General features: G+C 38.9%; 1 protein-coding gene across 4 annotated transcripts in view; it reads right to left on the reverse strand.

The window, feature by feature from the left end:
* Positions 1-26,755, reverse strand: part of LOC101402273 (nuclear body protein SP140-like protein) — a 71,248-nt gene that overhangs the window by 15,195 nt on the left and 29,298 nt on the right. For 3 of the 4 annotated variants that reach the window (XM_087424717.1, XM_087424715.1, XM_087424718.1), the window contains exons 3-9: positions 25,971-26,139; positions 23,544-23,627; positions 22,113-22,175; positions 19,014-19,163; positions 16,140-16,223; positions 11,745-11,801; positions 10,688-10,741 (exon numbers count right to left, since the gene is read on the reverse strand). In XM_087424717.1, the coding sequence (XP_087280843.1) occupies positions 10,688-10,741; positions 11,745-11,801; positions 16,140-16,223; positions 19,014-19,163; positions 22,113-22,175; positions 23,544-23,627; positions 25,971-26,139 (661 nt within the window). The remainder of the gene's footprint in view (positions 1-10,687; positions 10,742-11,744; positions 11,802-16,139; positions 16,224-19,013; positions 19,164-22,112; positions 22,176-23,543; positions 23,628-25,970; positions 26,140-26,755) is intronic. The other variant, XM_087424716.1, reaches the window with a different exon arrangement.

Genomic DNA, 26,755 nt, shown 5'->3' on the forward strand with positions numbered 1-26,755 from the left:
CAAAGCAATTAATTCAATGTAGAAAGGATAATCTTTTCAACAAATGGTGCTGGAACAATTAGATATCCATACACCAAAAAAAAAATCCTAACCTCACATCATATACAAAAATTAACTCAAACTGGATCACAGATCCAAATGTAAGAGCTAAACTATGAAAGTTCTTGAAGATAACATAAGGTCTTGATTTGGGCAAAGATTTCTTAAATAGAACCCCAAATTACAGATTATAAAGGAAAAGACTGTTAAATCAGACATCATCAAAATTTTAAAAATTTTGCTCTTCAACAGATGCTGGTAAGAAAATGAAAAGCTAAGCTACAGACTGTAAGGCACACAACTAACAAAGAACTTGAATCCAGAATACATAAATAACTCTTTCATCTAAAAAAATAAAGAGATAACTCAATTGAATATGGACAAAAGATTTGAATAGACACTTCACCAAATGAGATCTACGGGTAGCAATTAAATACATGAAAAGATGCTCAGCATCATAGATCATTAGGAAAATGCACATTAAAACTATAGTAAGATAAAATTACATACTCACTAAGAATGGCTAAAATTAAAAACACTAACAATACCAAGTACCAAGTGAGTATGTGGAGAAATTGGAACTTTCAAACAGTGCTAGTGGGAATGTAAAAAAGTATAACCACTTTGAAAAACATTTCAGCAGATTCACAAAATGTTAAACATGCGTTTATGTTCATATGAGCCAGTAGTACTACTCCTAGCTATTTATCCAAGAAAAATTAAAACATGTCGACCCAGATATTTGTATGAACATGTTTCTAGTAGTTTTTTTTGTAATAGCCCCAAATTGGAAACAGCTCAACGCCTATCATCAAGTGAATAGATAAATAATCTGCTGTATATCCATATAACAGAATACTTCTCAGCAATGAAAATGGAGTAATTACTGATAACACAGCAACACGGATGCGTCTCAAAAGCATTAAGCTAAGTGAAAGGAAGCAAACATAAATAAACTATATGTTGTATGAATTCGTTTATATGAAATTCCAGAAAAAAACTACAGTGATAAAAACAGATCAGCTGTTGTCAACTGCCAGAGAGTGGAAAGAGGGACACAAGTGGACCTTAGGGGATGATGGAAATGTTCTATGTCATGGTGGTGGTGGTATTTACATGACTATACACATTTGTTAAAACATATCCAGTTGAACCTTTAAAGTGATGAATTCTATTGTATGTAAATTATAGCTCAATAAAGCTGACAAGAAAAGTAAAAACACACACAATCTATGTAAAGAAAACTATTAAACTTTGTTGAAGAAGGCAAAAGGTGACCTCAATAAATATGTAGTTCATTCTCCTCGTAAAAATCTCAATTCTATCCAAATTAATCTACAAATTCATTATATTTTCAAAGTCCCAATGGAATTGGAGAGGTATTAGGAAAAAAATCTTGATTTGATTCTCAACCCACAGTGAGTGAGACAGAATTACTGAAAATCTGAAATCTTTTTTCTGTTGCGCCTCACTGTGTCTTTTACTTTTTTCCTTGCAACAGAAGATATAATGAGTAGGAACCACAAAATTTACTGTAAAGTTTGTAATTAAACCAATTACAATTGGTACTGCATTAGAAATAAACAGAATAGTGTTTCAGAGTTGACTGCAGACACAGATCCACGAATACAGGGAAAGGCACATAAAAAGACATTGCAATTCATGAAGAAAAAAGTGTCGGGGTGATTTCTTGTAATTACTATCTCACATCATACACAAAGAGGTGAATCCCACGGGAATTACAGATTTAAACGTTAAACAGTATTAAGTACTTCAAATATTCTGGAAGCAAATGTAAAATACTTTTATAATCTTGAAGTAGAAAATATCCTTGTAAATTTTATATAAAACCTAGAAACCATAAAGGAAAAGCCTGACAGATTTGACTGCATAAAATTTTCAAACTTCTCTAGGATGAAACATACAAACTTAAAAAATAACATCATATGAGACAAAATATTAACAACATACATAGGCAAAATTGATTATATATTATATATTGGTCTTCTTATTGAGCTTGTTTAAAAAAAAACAACGACAAACCACCAACATAACAGCAACACTGACAAGACATATACCAGGCATTTGCAGAAGAAGGAAAAAAAAAATGACCAATAACCAATGAAAAATGCTCAATCACACCAAAATATTATAGCAATGCAAATGAATGTACTGATTTAATGTAAGGGAAATGTAACAGTATGAATAGATTTATTTAGATATAGGACATCATTTCATATGTGTTAATAAATGCATCGAAAAATACATCAAAGTTTACAAAGATATTTTCAAATTAAAAAAACAACATAAAGTTGTGAGTATTTTGAAAAATTATAGGAAGAGAGCTCAGGATGGCAGCATAGGAAGACCCTGAACTCACCGCCTCCTGCAGACACAACAAACTTACAGGTACATATAGAATACTTTTCTTCTGAAAAAGATCTGAGAACTAGATGAACTGCACCTCCATGATGGAAGACAAAAGAGATGTATTGAGAAGGATAAGAAAGGCAGACACATGGCCTCACCTGGGACCCCATCCTAGGCACAGTGACCCAAAATTGGGAGGGAACCTCCCAAAAACATGGAACTCTCCCTCAAAGAGTAAAAGGGCAGTGCCCCACATCAGGCACCCAGATCCTTGCAGCCAGCATAGGAAAGACGAGCCCTCAAAATGTCTGGTTTTGAAAATCAGTGGTGGTTAAGACCAGGAGAACCATAGAACTATAGAAAATGGAGAATTTGCTTTTAAAGGGCTCATGCATAGACCCACTCACCCTGAGATCCAGCACAAAAGCAACAGTTTGAAAAGTGTCTAGACCATAAGGGAGGGAGACCCATTCACTACACTTAAAGCAGCAGCTGGAGAGGTAGGAAACTGCTAGGACTTTATCTGGGGAAGAAAGTACTGGTGGACACCATTTTTGCAACTTCATCCCAACTTGCTGTTGCTGGAGCTGAGGGTGCCATTTTTGGGTCATCCCTCTAGCACCAAAGGGCATGTTCTGCCCATCCTGCACCACACCTGAGCCACAATTGGGCCAAGCAGGTGCCTGAGCTCCTCTCTTCTAGTGCTGCAGCTGAGCCAAAACTTCAACCTTCCAGCACAACAACTGGCTGTAATTGGGCCTGGTGAATGCTGTGTGCCCCACCTGCACTACACTGCAGCCAAGGCCATACCACAGATGATAGGCAAATGCAGCCCACAAGAAGGAGGTTCTGGCTCTGGTGATCAGGGGATGTTGTGCTTCTGGGCCATGTGGAATATCTGTATAAGACTGAAGGCTGTGGCCATTTCACCTAATACATATAGACAAAAACAAGGAGACAGGTAAAATGAGGAGACAGAGGACTTTGTTGCAAACCAAAGAACAAAGCAAATCCCCAGAAAAAGACCTTAATGAAATGGAGATAAGCAACCTACCTGATAAAGAGTTCAAAGTAATGATCGTAAAGATGATCACTGAACTTGGGAGAAGAATGGATGAACACAATGAGAACTTAAACAAAGACATAGAAAATACAAGAAGGTACCAAACAGTAGTTATAATTAAATTGAAAAATACACTAGAGGGGTTCAACAGCAGAATGGATGAAATGGAAGCAAGAATCATCAAGCAGGAAGACAAAACAATGGAATTCACCCTGACAGAGCAGCAAAATGAAAAAAGAATTCAAAAAAGTGAGAATACCTTAAGGGGCATGTGGGATAACATCAAGCAGAATAATGTTTGCACTATAGGGGTCCCAGAAGGAGAAGAGAGAAAGGGCCAGGAAAACTATTAGAAGAGTAAGAGTTGACAACTTCCCTAATCTGGGAAAACAGACATCCAGATCCAGGAAGCCGAGAGAGTTCCAAATAAGATGAACCCACAGAGAAACATACCAAGACACATTATAATTAAAATGGTAAAAGTTAAGGATAAAGAGAGAATTTTAAAAGCAGCAACAGAAAAACAACTTATTACACACAAGGGAAACCCTGTTAGGCTATTAGCAGTTTTCTTGGAAGAAATTTTACAGGCCAGAAGGGAGCGGCATGATGTATTCAAAGTGCTGACCGCAAAAAAATACCCAACCAAGAATTCTCTACTTGGCAAGGTTATCATTCAGAATTGAAGGAGACTTTAAGAGTTTTCCAGATAAGCAAAGGCTAAAGGAGTTCATCACCACTAAACCAACCTTACAAGAAATGTTAAAGGGACTTCTCTAAGCTAAAAAGAAAAGGCACTAATTAATAATAAGAAAACATAGAAAAGTAAAAATCTCACTGGAAAAGGTAAATAAATAAAAAAGATAGTGGATCAATCACTTATAAACCAAGTATGAAGATTAAAAGACAAAAACAGTAAAATTAAAATAATTAGCTAAGGGATATACAAAATAAAAAGATGTAAAATGTGTCATCGAAAATATAAAAAGATGAGAGGAAAGTAAAAATGTAAACCTTTAGAATGTGTTCAAATTTAAGTTTTTATCAACTTAAAAGATACTGTTATATACATAAGATGGTGTATGTGAACCTTATGGTAACGACAAAGAATAAACTTATAGTAAATACACAAAAGAAAGAGAGAAAGAAATCTAAACATAACACTAAAGAAAACCATCAAACCCAAGGGAAGAGAGAAAGACAAGAAAGGAACAGAGAGAAACTACGAAAATAGCCAGAAAAAAATTAATAAAATGGCAATAAATATACACTTATCAATAATAACTTTAAATGTAAATGGACTTAATTCTCCAATCAAAAGACATAAGGTGGCTGAATGGATAAAAAAAAATATGAGACCAATCTATATGCTGCCTACAAGAAACTCACTTCAGACTGAAAAACATACACAGACTGAAAGTGAAGGGATGGAAAAAGATATACCATGCAAGTGGAAATGAAAAGAAAGCTGGGTAGCAACTTATATCAGACAAAATAGACTTTAAAACAAAGACAGTAACAAAAGACAAAGAGGACATTACATAAGGATAAAGTGGTCAATCCAACAAGAGGATACAATATTTGTAAATATTTATGCACTCAACATAGGAGCAACAAAATACATACAGCAATTATTTACAGACATAAAAAGGGAAATTGACAGCAATACAATAGTAATAGAGGTCCTTAATACCCCACTTACATCAATGGATAGCTCATCCAGACAGAAAATTGATAAGGAAACATTGGCCTCAAATGACACATTACATTAGATTGACTTAATTGATATATACAGAACATTCCACTCCAAAACAGCAGAATACACATTCTCTTCAAGTGCACATGGAACATTGTCCAAGATAGATCATGTGTTAGGCCACAAAACAGGTCTTAATAAATTTTAAAATATTAAAATAATATCTAGCACCTTTTCCAACCACAATGATATAAAACTAGAAATCAATTTCAAGAAGAAAACTGGAAAAAATACAAACATATGGAGACTAAACAACATACTATTAAACAACCAATGGGTGAATGAAGAAATCAAAGGATAATGGAAACACAATGTTCTAAAATCTTTGGGATGCAACAAAAGCAGTTAAGAGGGAAGTTCATAGGGATACAGGCCTAGCTCAAGAAACAAGAAAAATCTCAAATAAACCATCTAACTTTACAGCTAAAGGAACTAGGAAGAAAAGAGCAAAGGAAACCCAAAGTTAGTACAAGGAAGGAAATAATAAAGATCAGAGTGCAAATAAAAGAAATAGAGATTTAAAAAAATAGAAAAAATCAATGAAACAAAGAGCTGTTTCTTTGAAAATATTAAAAAAATCAATAAACCTTAGTCAGAGTTATCAACAAAAAAAGAGAGAGGGCCCAAATAAATAAAATCAGAAATAAAAAAGGAGAAATGACAATCAATACCACAGAAATACAAAAGATCATAAAAGAATAGTGTCGACAACTATATGCCAATAAATTGGAAAACCTAGAAGAAATGGATAAATCCCTAGAAACTTACAACCTTTCATGATTGATTCATGAAGAAATTGAAAATCTGAATAGACCAATTACTAGTAATGAAATTGAATCAGTTATCAAAAAACTCCCAACAAACAGGACTAGATGGCTTCACAGGTAAATTCTACCAACATTTAAAGAAGAGTTAATACCTATCCTTCTCAAATTATTCCAAAAAATTCAAAGAGGAAGGAACTTTTCCAAACTCATTTTATGAGGCCAGCATTACCCTGATACCAGAGCCAGACAAAGACACTATAAAAAAAAAAGAAAATTACAGGCCAATATCCCTGAGGAACATAGATGCAAAAATCCTCAACAAAATATTAGCAAACTGAATCCAACAATACACTAAAAAGATCATACACCATAATCATGTGGGATTTATTCCAGGGATGCAAGGATGGTTCAACATCTGCAAATGAATCAACAGGATACACCACATTAACAAAATGAAGGACAAAAATCACATGATTATCTCAATAGATATAGAAAAAGCATTTGACAAAATTCAAGACCCATTTATGATAACAACACCAACAAAATGGGCATAGAGGAAACATACCTCAACATAATAAGGGCCGTATGTGACAAACCCACAGCTAACAACATACTCAATGGTGAAAAGCCAAAAGCTTTTCCTCCCTGCTCAGGAACAAGAGAAAGATGCCCACTCTCACCACTTTTATTCAACATAGTATTGGAAGTTTTAGCCATAGCAATTAGGCAAGAAAAAGAAATAAAAGGCATCTAAATTGAAAAGGAAGAAGTAAAATGGTCACTATTTGTGGAGGATGTGACAGTATATATATAAAACTCTAAAGACTCCACCAAAAAACTATTAGAACTAATAAATGAATTTAGTAAAGTTGCAGGATACAAAATTAATATACAGAAATCAGTTGCACTTCTATACACTAATACAAACTTTCAGAAATAAAAATTAAGAAAACAATCCCATTTACAACTGCATCAAAAAGAATAAAATACCTAGGAATAAGTTTAACCAAGGAGGTAGAAGACCTGTACTCTGAAAACTAGAAGACATTGCTAAAAGAAATTGAAGATGACACAAATAAATGGAAAGATATACTGTGCTCACAGATTGGAAGAATTAATACTGTTAAAATGTCCATACTACCTAAAGCAATCTACCAATTCAATGCAACCCCTATCAAAATATCATTGGCATTTTTCACAGAATTAGAACAAATAATCTTAAAATTTGTATAAAACTACAAAAAAATAGTCAAAGCAATCTTGAGAAAGAAGAACAAAGCTGGAGGTATCTCTCTCCCTAATTTGAAACTATACCACAAAGCTATGATAATCAAAACAGTATGGTACCGGCACAAAAACAGACATAAAGATCAATGGAACAGAATACAGAGCCCAGAAATAAACCCATGACTATATGGTCAATTAATCTAAGACAAAGGAGGCAAGAATATATGGTGGGGAAAAGACAATATCTTCAATAAATGGTGTTGGAAAAACTGGATGGCAAAAGAATGAAACTGGACCACTATATTACACTATATATAAAAATAAATTCAAAATGAATTAAAGACTTGAACGTTAAGACCTGAAACCATAAAACTCCTAGAAGAAAACATAGGCAGTAAGCTCTTTGACATCAATATCAGCAATAACTTTTCGGATCTGTCTCCTCAGGCAAGGCTGACAAAAGCAAAAATGAACAAATGGGACTACATCAAACTAAAAAGCTTTTGCATAACAAAGGAAACCATCAACAAAAGGAAAAGGCAACCTATTGAATGGGAAAAGATAATTGCAAATGTATAGCTGATAAGGGGTTAATATCCAAAATATATAAATAACTCATACAACTCAATATCAAAAAAACAAGTAATCCAATTAGAAAATGGGCAGAGGACCTGGACAGATATTTTTCCAAAGAAGATGTACAAATGACCAACAGCCATATGAAAAGATGCTCCACATCACTAATAATCAGGGAATTGGAAATCAAAATCACAATGAGATATCACCTCACACCAATCAGAATGGCTATCATCAAAAAGACAACAAGTGAGTGTTGGCGAGGATGGGCAAGAAAGGGAACCCTCACTTACTGTTGGTGGGAATGTAAATTGGTTCATCCACTGTGGAAAACAGTGTGGAGGTTCCTCAAAAAATTAAAAATAGAACTATCATATGACTCAGCAATTCCACTTCTGGGTATTTATCCAAAGAACACCAAAACGCTAATTCAAATAGATGTATGTACCCCTATGTTCATTGCAGCATTATTTACAACAGCAAAGATGTGGAAACAACCTAAGTGTCCATTGATAGATGAATGGATAAAGAAGATGTGCTCTATATCTATACACACTGGAATACTCTGAGCAGTAAAAAGAGTGAAATTGTGCCATTTGTGACAATCCCATGGATGGACCTTGAGGGTATTATGCTAAGCAAAATAAGTCACACAGAGAAAGACAAATATCACATGATTTCACTCATATGTGGAATCTAAAAAGAGAAGCAAAACAAAATAAAACAAAAATAAACTCATAGATACAGAGAACAGATTAGTGGTTACCAGGGGGAAAGGAGATTGGGGGGTGGGTGAAATGGGTGAAAGGAGTCAATGGTACTGTGGTGGATGGTAACTAGACTCATGGTAGTGATCACTTTGGAGTGTACACAGATGTCAAATTATAAAGCTGTAAACCTGAAACTTATACAATAAAGAAAGAAAAAATATATATTGCTATTTTAGAAGATGTAATCTAATAACATAATGATGAAATTTTTTTTTAGTCTTATTAAAGGTATTAGTTCTTTATTGCAGCTGTAATAAATTACTGTAAGCTTTGTGGCTTAAAACAACACAAATTTATTATCTTCCAGAAATCTGACAGAAGACTCACTAGTCTAAAATCAAGGTGTTCACAGGGCCTTGTTTCTTTCTGAGGGCTGTAGCGGATAATTTCTTCACGTTTTCCAACTTCTGAATGCTGCCTACATTTCTTGGCTCATTGTCCCCTGCCTTCATTGTCAAAATCAGCCACATTGCATCTCTCTGATCATTATTCCACAGTCACATATCCCTCTCTCCACAGCAGGAAAGGTTTTCTGATTTTAAGGACCCATGTGATTTGATTGGGGCCACCCAGATAACCCAGGATAATCTCCTCATCTCGAAATCCTTAACTTAATCACATCCTTAAAGTCTCTGTTGCCATGTCAAGTAACAGATTACAGGTTCCAGGGATTAGGACACGGATGTCTGTTTCCGTTGGTATAAAATTCTCAAGAATCTCATAGATCTCCCATGTATGTCATAAGATCTGCTCCATTAGACAAGAGGCTCCTCCACAGATCTTTTCTATATAATCATGCATCTATTCTTGGTTTCTGCTGTGCTGGCTGAAGGGATCTATGAGTCACATACTTAATCTCTTCAAAGAACGTTTTACGTGACTGAATACTCTGAGCTCTTGCTACTTCCATGACGCTAGTAAAAAGTTGCACAGCCCACTCTTGGTCACTTCTACAGATCACACTTTCCTGACAGTGAATCTCCTAATTTTAGCACCTTTTGCAACCTGAATAGGCTAAGAATTTTCCAAATTATCAAGTCATGATTCCTTTTTGTTTAGCAGTTCTTTCCTCAATTTATCTCTTTCCTCTCTCATTTTGCTATAAGTAGAAAAGGAAACCAGGTGCACTTCCATCACTTTGCTTAGAAATCTCCTTAGCTATATATCCAGAAAGTTCTGCTTTCCACATAACTGCAAGACAGAATTTTGCTAAGCTTTCTTTCACTACATAATAAATACATAAACTTCTTCCTCTAGTTTCCAAAATATGTTTCTTATTTCCTTCTGAGCTCTCACCAGTCACACTTTTAACATCCACGTTTCTACATATTTCTACTGTTCAGGATATTAATGTGTTCTCTAAGACCATATAAGTTTTCTCTAACATGTCCTTCACCTCCTACTGAGTCCTCACTAGTAGTCTTTGGCATACACCTTTCTACTAACAAAATGCTCAGAGCAATCTATGTTTTTGCTATCATTCTACTTAAAATTCTTCCAGCCTCTGCCCACTGCCCAAAAACACTTCCACATTTTTAGGAATGTGTATTCCTATATTGCTTCCACAACGATTTACTACAAACTTAGTGGCTTAAAACAACACAAATTTGTTATCTTACAATTAGAATTCTGACATGGGTCTCACTGGGCTAAAATCAACCTTTTAGGAGACCTTCATTCCTTTCTGGAGGCTGTAGGGGAGTATCTATTTCCTTGCTTTTTCTACTTCTAATGATCACCCACACTCCCTAGTCCCTTCCTCCACCTTCGGAGCCAACAATGTTTCATCTCTCTGACCATTCTTCCCTAGTTATTTCTCCTTCTCTCAACAGCCAAGAAAGGTTTTCTACTTTGTAAGGCCTATGGGAGTATATTGGGCCCACCTAGAGAATCCAGGATAATCTCCCCCATCTCAAAGTCCCTAGATTAATTGTACCTGTAAAGTCTGTTTTGTCATGTAGGATAACAGATTACAGATCCCAGGGATTAGGACATGGACATCTTTGGAGGACCATTATTCTGCCTACTGCAGTATTGTAAATAATGATAATGATGAAAGTCTGGCATTTAAAAACTCATTTCTAACATCAAAAGCAAGTAGAATATTATCGACTCTTACTTCTTTTCCTCGTGGATCTTCCTAAAGTAGAGTTGTTTCCAAGATTCACAGCACCTAGAAAACAACAGGTGGTGTGAGGAAACAGAAATGAATAAATAAAAGTTACAACTCTTAGAATGATTCATATTGCAGAAGGCTGGAGTTTATAAAGATGTTTGATTTATTGTTTCTCTCTTCCTTCTAAAGGAACTGAAAATCTACTGAATTGAGAATTACTTTCAGAACGGGCCCTGGGTCTTCCTTTATTTCTCAATGGGACTTTGAAAAACACTCTTAAATACATACCTATGTGCTTCAGTTTACTCAAGGTTAGGAACAAGTATCCTTTCCTGTATAGGTCTTAAGATTTTTGTGAGGATTAAATAAGACCTTACGCGTGAGAGTTTTTAGGAAATTACTATATAGTCGAGTGACATGTTGGAGGAAATCCATCAAAAATATGTGGTAGGTTAAGGATAGTCGATCTGAAGTACCTCCTTCTGACAGTTTAGTGGCAGAATCAGTTGTCTTTTGAGGCCTTTCTAAGATTGTGACAAAATGACCTTATTATCTACTAGCAAAAGTATACTTGGCTTTCCTGGGTTCCATAGAATATTGGTTGTGACAGGGGTGGAAATCACTGTATAAAAACAAGGCTTTATTATTAATACAGTGATAGTGAACTGGACACTGCCATTTTAAAAGTGTGTTTCTACTACATCATCTGTATATAATTAACAAGGCCCATTTGGTTAAATATGACTTTATAATGATTTCTTGCCTGCCTGCAGTTCCCAAAAGGGTAAGATCAAGCAAATGCAGAGAATGGGATTCTGGCATGGACTGGACCCATTCCTTGTCGAAGCGTCAAGTGCAGCAGGAAGCAGGAACTCTGATTTCAGACACCTGACATCCTGCAGCCCGAGCCCTGTGACTCTCAGTTTCATAACTGGCCCATTCCCTGTTGGTGAGCAGCCTGATATTCTCCTTGAATTTTGATCACCTACTGCAGACACACACCAAGGGTCTGTGATATCTGCTGAACCACCTCCACCCCAAGACCCTTGGGTGGCCTTACCCATCATGTCAGATGCTTGAATATTTTCGGTCTTTGCCTCTTGGCCTCTTGGTACACCTTTTGAAAAACACATGACACAGGAACAGTTCTCATTTTCAGGTCCTGGTAACCCTGCCTGTACAAGGGTTACAACCCTTGTAACCCTTACAAATTGTCATTTGTAAAGAATTTTCATTTGAGCTCCCTGCCCTCCAGTGATCCTCCTTTCTCCCAACATTATTGACTCCCCATCCCCACTCCTACATCAAAGGATGGCTCTACCACTGCAGTAACTTTCTCTTTTGTTGCTCCTCATTGTCTCCATCCTTGCCTTTCAATCTTTTTTCTCTTTTATCCTTTTTTTTTTTGCCAAAATGTGTACTTTTGTTTTCTATTTTTTCTTGACCTACTTCTCCTATCCATTCATAGATGACAATATTTTTTATAGAATTTTGTATTTAATTATTTGTGATGTTCTTTTCCATTAATATTATTTATTATATATGTATATATACATATTTTTATATATAGAATTCAATTCTTAAAATAATTTTTGTAAAATATTCCATGTAAATACAATAATAGACTAACTTTTGCAGGCAATTTTCCAAATATTGGAATATTAACAATATTAATGTTAAGAAAATTAACAATCTTTTTCACTCATTCAACAAGTATTTGCCAAGCCTCTGTCATGTGCCAGGTGCTGAGATGGGCACAAGACTACTGAAGTGTTGGTGCTTGTCAATCTTATGAGGAAATGAGGAATTGACACATAAATGATTGAATATATTTAACATGAAGACCGTTAGGATACAGATTGTACAAGATACTCTGGAGGGCATAAAGGGAGAACTAGCCTCTTCCAGAGGATGTATCATGGAAGCAGGAGTTAGCCAGATTAGGAAGGAAGGGGGCCAAGCTGATAGTCATAAATGGATGGAGAAGAATGTGCAAAGATATACATTCAGCAAGTGCAAGTAACCAAAAGGAGTTTAGTATGTCTGAACACGGAGCGAGGGAGTGAGTGGCAACGATGAGGATGGAGAAACAGGCAGGAGCCCCAAGGTAGCTGTCTTTGGAGATGGCACAAAGGATAATCGACTTAATACTAAAGGAAATTAAAGGACATTGGATTTTTTGTAGAAGTAGTACAAACATATTTGCATTTTTGAAAGATCAGTTTAGCTCAATCACTTAGAATACATTTGACGGGAGCAAGTTAGAAAGAGGGCAAACAGGAGCCTGTAGCCCTAGTTCAAGTGATAAGTGTTATGGAGTAGAGTGATAGCAACGGGAATGGAGATAAATGGACAGGTTGGAGACATTTAAAAGGAAGAATGGATGGAGTTAGGTAACAGATAGCATATATTGATCGAGAAGATGGTGGTGTCATGGATGACTCTGAGAATTTCAACTTGAAAGAATGAGACACTTAATGGTGTGTTTTAGAGACAGAGAATACTGGAGGAGCAGATGCTGTTTTCAGGGAAAAAGATGATGTGCTCAGTTTTGGAAGTGTTGAGTTGTATGCTCCGTCAGGTCTTGGGAGACATCTACATAATGGAGAAAGCGAGGACCTTTAGGCCCTTGGCCAGAGGTCTTTTTGACAGTTAAAGCAATGAGTTTAGAGAGTTTAGAATCTTAGAGGACAGGGCTGAGCTGAAGATGCATGTTTAGGAACCGTTAGGTTGTGGATGGTGATTGAAGGCATAAGAGTGGATGAAATGCCTGGGGTGAGGTCTCTTGTAATCTAGGTGAGTTAGAGGGGCCACTTTGAATCCTGGGGACACCTTACCTCAAAAACTCACTGCTACTGTGAACCACACCCTTGTGACAAAGTTGCTTTTTCTCATTGTATTTTCAGATCCCACAATTTCTCCATCTCTTTCCTCTCTCCCTTTTACACTACCCCCTCTCTCCACCATTTTTCTCTCATCTTTTAACTTGTTCTCTACTTAGTTCTCTTTGTGCCTCATCTTTACTCCTCTCCATTTGTTACCCCATGTATGTATCTCATTCCTATCTATTTTCTATGCTTCTCTCTCTGGACCTAGTTTTAGCATTGAAGCAATCTTCTTTGTATTGTCACTTCCTTTTCTGTTTTCTCTTTGCTTCTAGTCTGTTTCTCTCAATCTTATCTTGACTTTTTGGTTTTTATTTTTTTTACAATTACCATCTTTGTCTCTATCTTTACTTTCTTGATCTATATTCAGCTTCATCTCACATATTACTACTTTCATCACCACGAAATTCCTGCTCTTTTGACACAGACCACACTACTGACCACTATTACATTTGCCAGTTCCCTGTGAGCTTTCTACATGGCTGGCTTCTCAGTCAGTCATGGACTTTATTACCATGTTTCTGGTACGTACAACTGAGAAGGTTCTTGAAAATTATCCCTCTTCCTCCACAAAACTTCCTAGCCTTCTGATATGTGGATTCCATGTCCACTTGGAAAAACTTGAAACTCACTTAGGGAGCTTTTATGTTGGAGACCCCAGCCTACCTTCTCCACTCTTTCTCCTTCCATTATCCACTCAGTGTCACCTCCCTCCATTCAGCTCTTCTTTTGGCTCCCTCAAACCTGTCAAAAGCAGCCTGAGTCTGAGCACAAGTCTCTGTCTGTGTACATGAGTGTGTGTGCATGTAGGTGCAAAGGTGTGAGGGAGAGGTAGGGAAAAGAAAGAAGAGCTGTCCCCCTGTGCAGACAGAAAAACGACGATAACTGATAATTGGCTGCTCATAATCATATCGTATTTGACTTCTTGTATCATAATTGTCTTCTCCATCACATGCTAATAGGCTGGCATCCCTTTTGACTCTTTTCCTCTATTCTTTTTTCTTCCTCTATTCATTTAAAGAGCTTTGAATTCACAGAGCACTGAAAGGAAATGAGGAAATGACAGGCTACACACAGTGACCAGGGAACGCACTTTAATGTGGTCATGCTGAACTATGTGCATAGCACAGATGGACTCAGGAAAAAATACCCCCACTCTAAGGCTGACACCTCATATCTATCAGAGGTTTTCTCTGTGTCTTTCTATCTGGCCACATCTCATTCTCCTTATTTCTCATTTTTCAGCCTATTGTCCTACCTTACACGTCTTATCTTTATTGTTTCGATTCTGTGACCTCTCTCCCTGATTTCTCTTATATCCTGTGTTGCTTTCTCTCTTTACATCAGTGATGCTCTTAATCTCTGTTCCTCTTTATTTCTGTGTTCATTCTTTTTTTGCCCTATCTTTCTAGGTATTTCGTATTCCATTCAGCTGGCTCCACTCCTACCCTCTTTGTTTCTTTTTCATTTGTTTTATTTTCATTTTTCCTTCTCCATCAATATCTATATCTATCTCTATCTATAAAATTTTTCTTGCATCAGGCACTGATACATTGCCATACGAATATATCAAGTTCCTTGTATCTCCTCTCTGGACTTTGATCAAGTGACACGGTTCTTATGCTCCCACCTATTACACACAACAGTCACCCGCCATGAGACACCCAGGCTGCTTGTCCCTATTGTTCCTTCAGTTTTTTGACCCTTATATATTTGTACATCTATTTCCTCATCCCAAAATGAGGACAGCAAGAGTCAACCTGCCTGTCTTAAGGATTTTGTGATGACGAGGAAAGATCTTATTTGCCAAAGCACTCTGAAATAAAACAATGTAATCTTATTACATGGTGAAGGACATCTGTTAAAATCTATACTCAAGTTTGAGAGTGGTTGATCTGAAGCTTTATATCTGTTGATAATTACACAGAAGGACCAGTTTTCTTTTGAGGTTTATACCATTACAAACGACATTAATGTTAACCAATATAAATCTAAGATCTTAGTGTTAGTGGGCATCACAGTAGATATTAAGAAAGATACTATCTGGGGCCGGCCCAGTGGCGCAGCGGTTAAGTGTGCACACTCTGCTGCGGCAGCCCAGGGTTCGCGGGTTTGGATCCTGGGTGCACAACGACGCATCGCTTGTCAAGCCATGCTGTGGTGGCGTCCCATATAAAGTGGAGGAAGATGCGCACGGATGTTAGCCCAGGGCCAGTCTTCCTCAGCAAAAAGAGAGGAGGATTGGCATCGGATGTTAGCTCAGGGCTAGTCTTCCTCACCCAAAAAAAAAAAAAAAGAAAAAGAAAGATAGTATCATTTTGCTATTTATTTCTTCTACAACGGCAATAAATAATTACATACATTTAGTCAGTAGGACTCATCCTGTGAAATATGAGTTCATAATAATTTCCTGTTTACTGCCATTATCTAAAATGCTGAAAGGAGTTCCCAGGATTAATTGGGTACAAGGTAGTAAAGGTGCTCAGAATAAAATGCATCTGGAACAATAGCGTTTAAGTCAGATTCTTGACATTCTGCTGGCCAAAACTTGGCATCCTAATTTTCTTTACCTGACTCACTTCTTAGGACTGAACTAGAAGTTTCCAGAGGCTCTTCTCCGTTACTCAATTCTGAAAAGTCATCATTGTTGATCCCTGTAGAAAGAAGCAAAATTTCTTTACAGTCTCAGTCTGTGTCCTAGGAACCAATCCATCAGGGAATCTTTAAAATGAAAATTGAAAAAGAGAAGTTTATGTAGGAGAGGTAAGAATGTTTCTCCCACCAGGCCACCCTGTGGCTCTATCTGACTTGTTCAAGGTTGCTCCAGGAACCATCCCCAAGAACTAGGGACAATTTTGCCATGGAAGGCACTCCCTTTGGTCACCGTTTCTTAGACTTGTTACCTCTCCACGTGTATGCACATACTTCTGCTTCTACTTCTGTTTCTTATCCAGGGAGACCATGGAAGCAACATTTTCAAGATGTCAGAGCCTCCATCAGCTTGGCCCTCAATAATCATGTGGAGCAGAGCACCCCTCCACCCAGGGAACCATTTTATTTTATTTATGTGAATGAAGAATAAACTTGTATTGTGCTTGTGCCATTGAACTTTTTGAGGTCTATGTGTTATACCTGTTAGCCCAACCCACCTAATTCAAAATGTGTAATGTGTATCTTCTAAAACCCCAGCAAATTAATTTTTTAATTTTCAAGAATATAACAAAAAATTTGAATGAAGCTTTTGTAGCAAAGAGAGACATTTATTACACCAAGAGTTTTTAATTGCTCCCAAGTCTTTTTCCAATTGCTTATCCCCCAAATAGATTTGTTTCCAATATCTGCAGGATCTAGAAAGTAAAGGAAAACACAACTAGTAATCTACAACTAAAAGAGTTGTATATCTTATGGCTACTCACATTGTAGACAAGATTTGGACTAGAAAGATGCTATGATAATCATTTCTGTCTCTTCCCATTTAAAGGAATCAGATCACTACCAAGTGGAGAAAAGACCCACATTTCTTTAGTCCTAATTGCAAAATCAAAGGAATTTTGAAAACCAATGTCTTTTCATAGGTTTGCAGCTGATTTGGCAGTGAATCTGGACTTGAGTTGCCATGAGTCCATGTAAAATCTTTATTTATCACACTTGGGGTGAATTCACACAATTTCCTGCAGGAACAGTAATATAGCATATTTGAGAATGGGAATCTGCCCCATATCCTCTTGAGGTGTTTTGTAACATATAGGATATACAGCACATTGTCTTTCTAAAGCAATAAAACTATTAATTTACTTCTGGCTTCAAACGTTTTGAATAAAGGATTATGAATGCTTGCTAGGAGTCCAGGCTGTTAGTTCTGCCTCTTCTGCTAACTTTCCATGTAAGATGTGTAAAAGATCCTTAAGTATTTATGTATGGGAGTTTCCATCTGTGGAATGGAGGAGAACAAAAGTTGTCTGGTCTACTTTTTAGCTTATTGTAAACATAAAAGGATATCTTATTTGAGAAGGTATTTTCAAATGTCACTCTATAGGCCAATGTCATGTTGGGGATCGTCTGTCAAGAGCTATAAATTGAATTTGATGGTAATAACCAGAAGTCTTTTCTTCTGTCAATAATTAGAGAGTATGACCAGAGTCTTGAGTTTTGAACAAGTCTGTGACAAAATAAATCAATGGCAGACTACCCCCTTTTTCTGCTCTCTACAAAAGAGACGGTGGGCAGGGGTGGAAATCACTACATAACCCAATACTTTGGGGGATAATATGTCTGGCAGCATGTAGTAAAAATGACACCGCCATTCAACGAGAGCCATCTTGTTAAGCCTGAATTTACAATGATTTCTTCCTTTGCATTTTTCAAAATGGCTGCATGAGATAAATGCAGAGAATGGGCTCCCAGGCTGTGGAGAGTGCTCAGAGTAAGATTCACCAGGAAACAAGAGCTCTGTAACTCAGACTCCTGATGTTTTGGAGCCCAGTGATGGCAGTCCTTATCCTCCTCAACAGGACAACTTCCCAGCTCAGAGCTCCAAGCTCCCGGGGACACCTCGCTCGTACTGGACTCTGAAAAGTCATCATGTCTTATCATTGCAGAAGGAGCAAATGTCCTTTGAAGGTTTCAGTGTATGACAAAGGAATCAAGACAGAAAAACCTTGGGACGTTCTGACAGTGCAGGGCAAGAATGTCCCTCCCTCAGACCTCCATGATCTGCCTTTGTATTCACTTGACTTGTAGGTCAGTATTTTTTCTCTCACTGTCACATGAGCCTGAGGCTGAGAACATTTTACTGTCAATGGGCATCTCTGCTTTGTCTTGGTCCTCCATTTTTTACACCGAATTCTCTTTCTTCTTTTACTTAGCTTTATGGATTTGTTGTCATTGTTTTTATATGTGTATTTGTATATATTTTTAGGTCTTCTTCTGCTTCTCTCCCAGGGTAGTCATAGAAGTCTGATATTGAAGAAGGCAGATCTCCCACTTGGCTGCTTCCCAGAATGACTACATGAAACAGAGCCCCATCCCTCCCCCTTCTAAAACTCCTTGAAATGTTCGTTTGAGGAAAAAAAAATATTTTATTGTGTTTGAGTCATTGACTTCTTTGGGTTTATTTATTACAGACTTTAGCCTAACTAACTAATACAAAAGTCAAAATACAAACCATCTTAAATTAAGAGGTTGTAGGTTAAGTCATCTGCCTGATTTTTCAGTTTCTCCATTCTCTGCTACTTTTCCTACTTTCTCCTATTCTCTGTTTCTTATAATTGATGTGACTTCTCTGTGCCTCTTCTGTATCAATTTTGTCTTTCTATATAGTTTCTTCATCTCAGAAGTTCCCATCATCACTAAGGGACTTCTCGTGTGCCATTGTCCATCACACCGAGTCCCTCCACCTGCCAGTTCTGCTCCCCACAGCATCAAACCCAGTCAGTCAGTCTTACCTGCTGGCTCAGACTTCTGGGCACATTGCTCATTTGCTTGTTGGCTTTCTAGTGCATCATTTTTGTCACTGGTTGTATCTTCTCTCTTTGCATTTATCCGTCCTGTTTCACAGAAGTGCTCTGAGAGTCCATCTTCAGGTGGGGTTGTACCTAAATGACATTTTGATTCATAGATATTTTATTTGCCCCCTGCATCAATTAGGGTCCAACAGAAAAATACAAATCACTCTCAGCTTTTAAAGCAGAGGGAATTTAATCTATGGGACTGGTTATACAGTTGATGGGAGAGCTGAGAAGTCCAAATGGAAGAATGCAGCAACCAGAAGAATTGTCAACAGGAAGCTATGGGAGGGACCAAGGGTGAGCCCAGGGTCCAGGGTCACTGGGTGAGTAGAAGTTGGACCATAGCTGGCCTGCTTGATGGGAGGTGGAGTCATGGGTGAAGTGCAGCCACTGCCAGAATTGCTGCCGGAGTCAGTGACAGGGCAATACTTGGCTTGTCCCTTGCTCCCACTCTCCAATCTCTTGCTACTATCTCCCATGTCAGGAACCCAGCAGCAAGGGAGCTGGTCAGCCAGTCTGCAGAGGCCAGTGGCCAGAGATAGAGGGCAGAGTGGAGCAGGGGAGTGTAAAGAACGAATCCGTGGGAAACACCCCAGGACCAGCGCATCCCTCTTCCCCCATGGTGAACCTCCTCTGCTCTTTATGGATTCCATCGACCCATCCCACTCTGCTCCCACCAACCTCTGTAGAGTATGAATGAATAAATATATTTTTCAGTGAAGATTGCATTGTGTTCATTTAATGATATTTTTCTAAACATAGTAATTTAGGTAAAGTATGATTTAAAAATAATTCCCAAAGTTTTAATATGGAACATGAGCCCTGGTACATGTTTTGTGTCACATCCACAGCTCCTTGGAGCCTCCCATTGGGGTGGTGGGCATGAGACACAGCCCTTCCCTCACCTGTATGTGTCACAGCCAGCCATCTCTGCTGGGTCAGACTCTTGAACACACTTATTGGTGGTTTGTTGTACACCATTTGGGTTGTAGGTTGAAATTTCTCTCTTTATTTTCATTGCTCCCCATCACTGAGATGCTGTGGGATTCCATTTCCAGGCAGGGCTGCCCCAGACCACATTGTGAATTATAATTTTATTACTTCATCCCCTCATGTCCTATACACACACACACACACACACACACACACGCACACACTGAATTTCTTCTCTTCTGCTCATTATGAGTCACAAGTCCATCCCCTCACCTTTTTCTGTTCCCACCAGCTGCACTAGTAGATGAATGGCTAAGAATTTGGATTCATGAATGTTTTTTTTTATATTTTTAAATAACTTTCTCAATAAACGTGATTTGATAAAAGTATAACTATGCTTTCAAAAGTCACTCTGATTTTGGGGCTGGCCCAGTGGTGCAGTAGTTAAGTTTGCATGCTCTGCTTTGGAGGCCTGGGGTTCGCAGGTTTGAATCTCGGGTGTGGACCTACACACTGTTCCTCAAGCCATGCTGTGGCAGCACCCCATATATAAAGTAGAGGAAGATGGGCACAGATGTTAGTTCAGGGCCAATCTTCCTCACAAAAAATACATAAATAAATCACTCTGATTTTTTTTTCTTTCATAAAAAGGTATTACTAATTTAGAACATCCTTCCTTAAATAACACATCCCAACTGGAAGCTACGTGATAAGGGCCTTTCACAGTGCGGGAAGTTCCCTGAGACTCTTCTATGTTACTCATTTCCAAAGGAGAGTCATGGAATAAAGACATAAAATTCATTATAGACTAGTGTGCTCTAAGGACAGGGAACCTATCGCCCCCAGTTGATCTTCCTGGGCCAGAAGTTGGTGTTACTTTTATCACTGCTTCTACAGCCCGGGAAATAATTAAATCCACGATGGGCATCTGTGAGAGAAGAAAATGCCAAAGTTTACTGTAATGGTTAAAAGTTTAGACTCTGGCACCAGATACAAATTATGATGATAATTAAACGTAGTAATAATACCAAATGCATGGAACACTGATGAAGTACCAGGCATAATTGTGCAAGCGCTACATGACAGAACTTGTTTAAAATCTATCACCCTGAAGGACAAAGAGGAGAAGTAACTTTCCTAAGATCACAGGGAGAATTAGAAGCCAGGTCATGGGCATCCAGATTCTGCTCTGACACTATCTTACAACCGAGTTCAATCCAATTCTCAGTTCAGTGAACTTACACAAACAACCAGACTCTCTAAGCCAATGCTTTCTCCTCTGAAAAATGGGGATGATATGCCACCATTTTAAGCTGTTTGAGAAGATTAAAAAAAATATTACCTGTGTCACTATATGGGATATAGTCACTATATGGAATATGGGCTATATGACATCAGAAAACTAAATCATTATGATAAATGTCTTAAATTTATAATATTTAAAATAACATTATATATTTTAATTATATTTAATTATAATTATATTAAATCATAATTCAGAAACTAAATTACTAACAGTGTTATAGATTAAGAGAAGTCAAGAGTCAAACAGTGGTTATTGGTTGCTAAAGTACCAAAGTGTTTTTGCGGTGACCCATCTAGTGTTCAAAGGGCAGCTCCTGGCCTGCTGCCCCCGGGATGATGGAAGAGGGTTTGTATCGGAGGCACATGGTGTCCATGGTCCCATGTGAGGGACTCAATGTGGGAGGTACCCTGCCCACATGAGGGACGCTCATCTCACCATCCCCCATCACTCTCGCTGCAGCGACGGCCACCTCTGGATGTGACCTCAAATCACCGAGGCAGCAATCAGATTCAAGCAAGACAGAGGCAGAAAACTGTGTAGCCAGGCACATGAGCAAAACGTCCAAGCCCAGAGCTGTCAGGAGCTGGCACCAAGTGCGTTTGAGGAGTGTGGAAGGAGTGACCTTCCCAGGCAACCCAGAGTACAACGACTAGTATCTAAATGCTTGGAGAAATTGCAGAGGCAAAGACTGACAATTCTGGGCAATCAGTGATATGCAGAAGCAGGCCCCCGTCAAAGCACATTCCAGAATGGGACAAGAATAGCAGAGGATCACAGAACAGTCAACAGGAACAGACCATGGTAAGAGGAGGATTCTGTGCAGGACCAGGTCAGGGTTCGATGAGAGTTTTCACCAATTCCTAGAGGGAATAAAACAGAAGTTTATTTCAGGAATTGGAGTATGGGCTGTGCCAATCTCCCCTAACCCCTTTTTAATAAAGGGAGTTGAAGATTCTTCCAGGGGTCAATACAATCAGTACAAGAGCCCATCAATCAGTACAGAGCCCATCTGACCTGGTGGATCTCACCCCACTCTTACCGTCAGACTCCATCCCCTAGAATGCTGGACTGGGGTCAGCTGCACCCCTGGTGGAGAAGGCTTGGCCAGGCCACCTCAGTGTGTCCTTCATGAGCCCCTCAGGTAACTACTGATGGCTTTTCTTGTTGCCCACAGCCATAGTGAACCTGCCTTTGTCCCCAGAGCTGCCCCCAATGCGTGGCTTTACCTTATTTCCTATAAAGTCCTAGTGCCTCGTCCCCACCCCTTTTCATACCACACCCTCCTTCTACACATCTGTTCTGTCTTGTTGGCCTTTCCATGAGGACTCAGTGTCTGATTCTCCTCCACTTCCTCCAGTGCCTGGTATTCTTTTTTCTGTGTCTTTCTCTCTGTGTGTATTTCCTTATTTTTGTTTCATGTTTCTGTCTTTTCCATTAGATTGTCTGGATAGTGTACAGAGTTAAGAACACAGGCTTTGGGTTCAGAATTCCTGAGTTCATCCTTGCTCATTTGACCTCAGCCCAACTACATACATGGTCTCTAGACTTCAGCTTCCTTCTCTGCAAAATGGGCACATAAGTGATATTATCCTCCAATGGCGTCCATGAGCACTGAACCCACAACTGCCAGAGTAAATGCTTAGTCAAGTGAGATGTGAATAATATAGTTGTTTTTATTGTTTGTATCCTTTACCCCTTTCTCCTCTGTCATTTCCCCTCCTTTCTCCTCTCTCTCAAACTGCCCACATCCTCTTCTCCACATCTCCACCACTTTCTCTCTTCTCTCTATATGACTGCCTGTCTCCTTGAATAGTCCTGCTCTTAAACAACACGCCTCACATTTAAATCGGTCCCTTTTTTTTGCTATCATCAAAGGCCTCCTCTTTGACATTGACCTTGGGCCCGTAGTTCTAGCCCTTCACAGCTTCACACTGATCTTCTCCTACAGGGGCCTCTCTAAATCACAATTACTTCCAAGTAGTCATTCTCTTTAAAACTCATTTACTGACACATTGGGTTCCTCTTCTTTTGTCTTGCTCATTGGACCAACAGTCTCTTATCAGAGCTATTCCTCCAGGATTTCTCATGCAAACACCCTCCCGCCTTCTCCATGCTCCTTCAACTTCACCTCCCTGATTCACAATCTCCCCTCAGGACTCAGACCCCCACCTCCCTTTCTCCTTTTCCTTGTAGCAGATGAGAATTGGTGTTTCTTAGGTCGCAATCACCTTGTTCAAGGCTTAGTTGGATATGAGGCTTCTCCTCCATCCTTTCTCCATTATTTTCTAGGGCAAAGTTTTTGTTTGAATTCACTGAAGAAGAGAGAGAAGGCAATTAGAGATCTCCATCAGAAACCAGGGACAACATGTTAAAATTGCACAGTTAGGAATTTCCAACCCTCGAGTCACTCAGAGCTCAGTGGGTCTGATCCTCATCATAAGGTTCCCCCATCATCCCTGAAACAGAAGAGAACCCCCAACAAGGAAGCCTCTATGTTTCCCACACAGAAAGGAGCCACTCAAATGTGAAAGGTAAAGGAGTACTGGAAATATCATGAGGCTGTTACTCACATAAAAAATTTTCAGATGAGGGGCTGGCCCGGTGGCGCAAGCGGTTAAAGTGCACGTGCTCCACTGCAGTGGCCCGGGGTTTGCCGTTTGGATCCCGGGCGCGCACCGACGCACCGCTTGTTAAACCATGCTGTGGCGGTGTCCCATATAAAGTAGAGGAAGATGGGCACAGATGTTAGCCCAGGGCCAGTCTTCCTCAGCAAAAAAGAGGAGGATTGGCATTGGATGTTAGCTCAGGGCTGGTCTTCCTCACACACAAAAAAAATTCAGATGGCAGGGAAAGCATATATCAAAATAAATCATGGAAGTGAAATGTGTTTTCTGAACTTTTCAAACTGTAAGGAAGAAACAGAGGGGTTTCCTCGGGAGAAGAGCTATGATCCTAGAGAGATCCATGTGTGTAAAAGAGAAAGCCCAACAGCTTGAAAGATGCAGCTAAAGAAAAGGTGTGTTTGGCTTAGTTGGGTAAGGGAGGATGAGTGGTTCCCAAAGTGAGAAACTGGAAGACACAGGGAGGAACTAGACAGAGCTCCAGGGGGGCCCAGATCCCAGGAACAAAGGAAAGACACTCTCTGAAAGCTATAATCGGGGAGTGCATATTGCTGCACTGGAGGACATCACAAGATGCCTGGACCAGAGGCCTGGGAGGCTGCCAACGAGGAGAGATCAGGACACCAGTACAGGGCTCCTACATGTAGGTGACCCAGCAAATGTAGGAGGAAGGAGATAAACCCAGAAGCCCAGGAATTGTGTCTCTGCGGGGTGTCCAGGGAGGAGGAGACACTGTGGGAGGTGGTGGGGTCCTTGCTGCCCCAGGGCTGGCCGGAGCTCCTCCTGGGACAATAAATCTGTACTTACAAACTTTATAAACCTGTACTATCTCTTTGTTATCTAATAAATAAACTTCAAATTCCTTAGTTTTAGATGCCAGACCTTCCAAAATCTTTTTTCAAACTTATCCCTCTTGTGTCAGCTCCCACAGTCTGCTTCTCACTTCCTGATGGAGACAAATCGAATTTGTCCTTATTTTGCAGACACACTAGACCATTTTACACTCCATGACTGTTCCCATAGCATCCACCTTTCTCAGTTCATATAATCATTTTTCTTGTGAATTCTCCATCATTATTTGGAAATCTTGGTTGAGACCAAAGTATGTTGGAAAAAAATGTTTTCTAGGAAAGTCAAAACAAAAATTATTGAAGGACATCTTCTTTAATGTGTACCAATTAAAAAGTAGAAATCATGCCTTTTGAGGAAAAAGTGGAGAATCAAACCAGTTTTGTACAGTGTCAAAAACAGTCTCTGACAGAGCAATTGGATTTGTGATTATTTGATTAAAGTTTGCTTCACCCCTTGTGGATAAAGAGTTAATAAAACTATTTCTCTTTCTTTAAGGGCAAATTTGACATTGGGTTAACTTTCTTGCTCATTTCTCTGGAAACCTGACAAAGTCTCTTCTGTGTTACTAGACCCACACTGTGTTTAGGGTTAAAAACGACGTGTGAATGGTAGATTGCACGTGGATGGGGAAGGAGGGTCTAGCGATGGACCAAAAGCCATACTTTGGTCTTCCTTCAATGTGATGACTCTTGTCACTCAGCTTGTCCTGCGTGGGGTCCCTGGATGTTATGACTATGGGTTGTTACATGACATATTGACTCCCAAGGGCATGGTGTGCTAGACCAGTGTGGATCCTGCATTCACCAGTAAGCTGTCCCTTGAGGCAGGTAGTAGTCAACTGGGTAGACTGCTGTGTGGACTGCTGCAAGGGGTCCCACAGAGGAGGAGCAACTGATGCTGCCCAGTTGGGATGCTGTGTTTCCCGTCATTTGTCCTTCTAAGTAACTCACATGCCATGTGGCTCTGGCTGTCCTGTGAGTCTAAACGCCTAGTTAAGCAGATCTCTAGGTGGGTGTTGTGCCATAGCCCCTATAACATAAGCCTCCAGAAGGCTCATGATATGTGTGTTTTGTAAACTGCTATGTCCCCACTGACCAGCACCACGTGTAGCATATGATAGGAGCTTAATACATACATGTGAAAAAAATTGGACATCAAAAGGTCAGTGATAAATCTAATTACCATTTTTGAAGCTTTCATAAATGTCCCTTAAATCAGGGTATTCCTGCATGTTGACCTTGCTGAATAACGCTCCCAGAAGTGGTAGGTCAAAAGTCTTCTCCAGTTCACAGAGCACATTGTACACCACGTTATGTACAGGGACCAGGTTTCTACAAGAATTTTCACAATCCTTAAAAAATATTGAAAGGAGAAAATATAAATACAGACTTGCAAGTTACAGAAAAGCCCTTGAAAGTGATTTTATGGGTAATGTATTCCAATTTCTCTAGATAGGTATGGTCTCATGAAAAGTTTTAGGATTTCTAGATATGGTATGCAGGATTTCTATATAATGTCTGGCTACTAAGTAAAACAAGTAAATCCTTCCTCCTTAAAAATACCCATTTGTGAATCTGATCTCCTTACCCTCATCTAAATTAGATGTAAGGAGGAGCAATTTTGAAGAATAAAAGTGGGTTCAAAGTTAAATGCTGTGTGGCCCTTTAAGAACCTGGCCAAATGTTTTAGGAATAGACTTAGCAGGTGATGAGCAGTAGTTCTGTTGACTGGACAAGCTCTGAACTGACTTGGCCTGGCAGAACTCAAGGAAGCCAGGTGACAGTTCTCCCCTTTGTGAACTTGACCAAAGAGCAAGCATATTCATAGGGCAAAGGGAAGACTTGCATTTCTGTATGTCCAACAACACCTGTTGCTAAAATTAACTCAAATTCCTAGACTGCAGAAATACAAAAAAAAAAAAAAAAAAGAAAAGAAAACTGAAAACCATTGGAGTAAAGATAGCAAGC

This window comes from Ceratotherium simum, chromosome 37 (assembly GCF_057802395.1).
Source record: "Ceratotherium simum simum isolate JZ-2026a chromosome 37, ASM5780239v1, whole genome shotgun sequence".
Taxonomy (NCBI): Eukaryota; Metazoa; Chordata; class Mammalia; order Perissodactyla; family Rhinocerotidae; genus Ceratotherium; species Ceratotherium simum.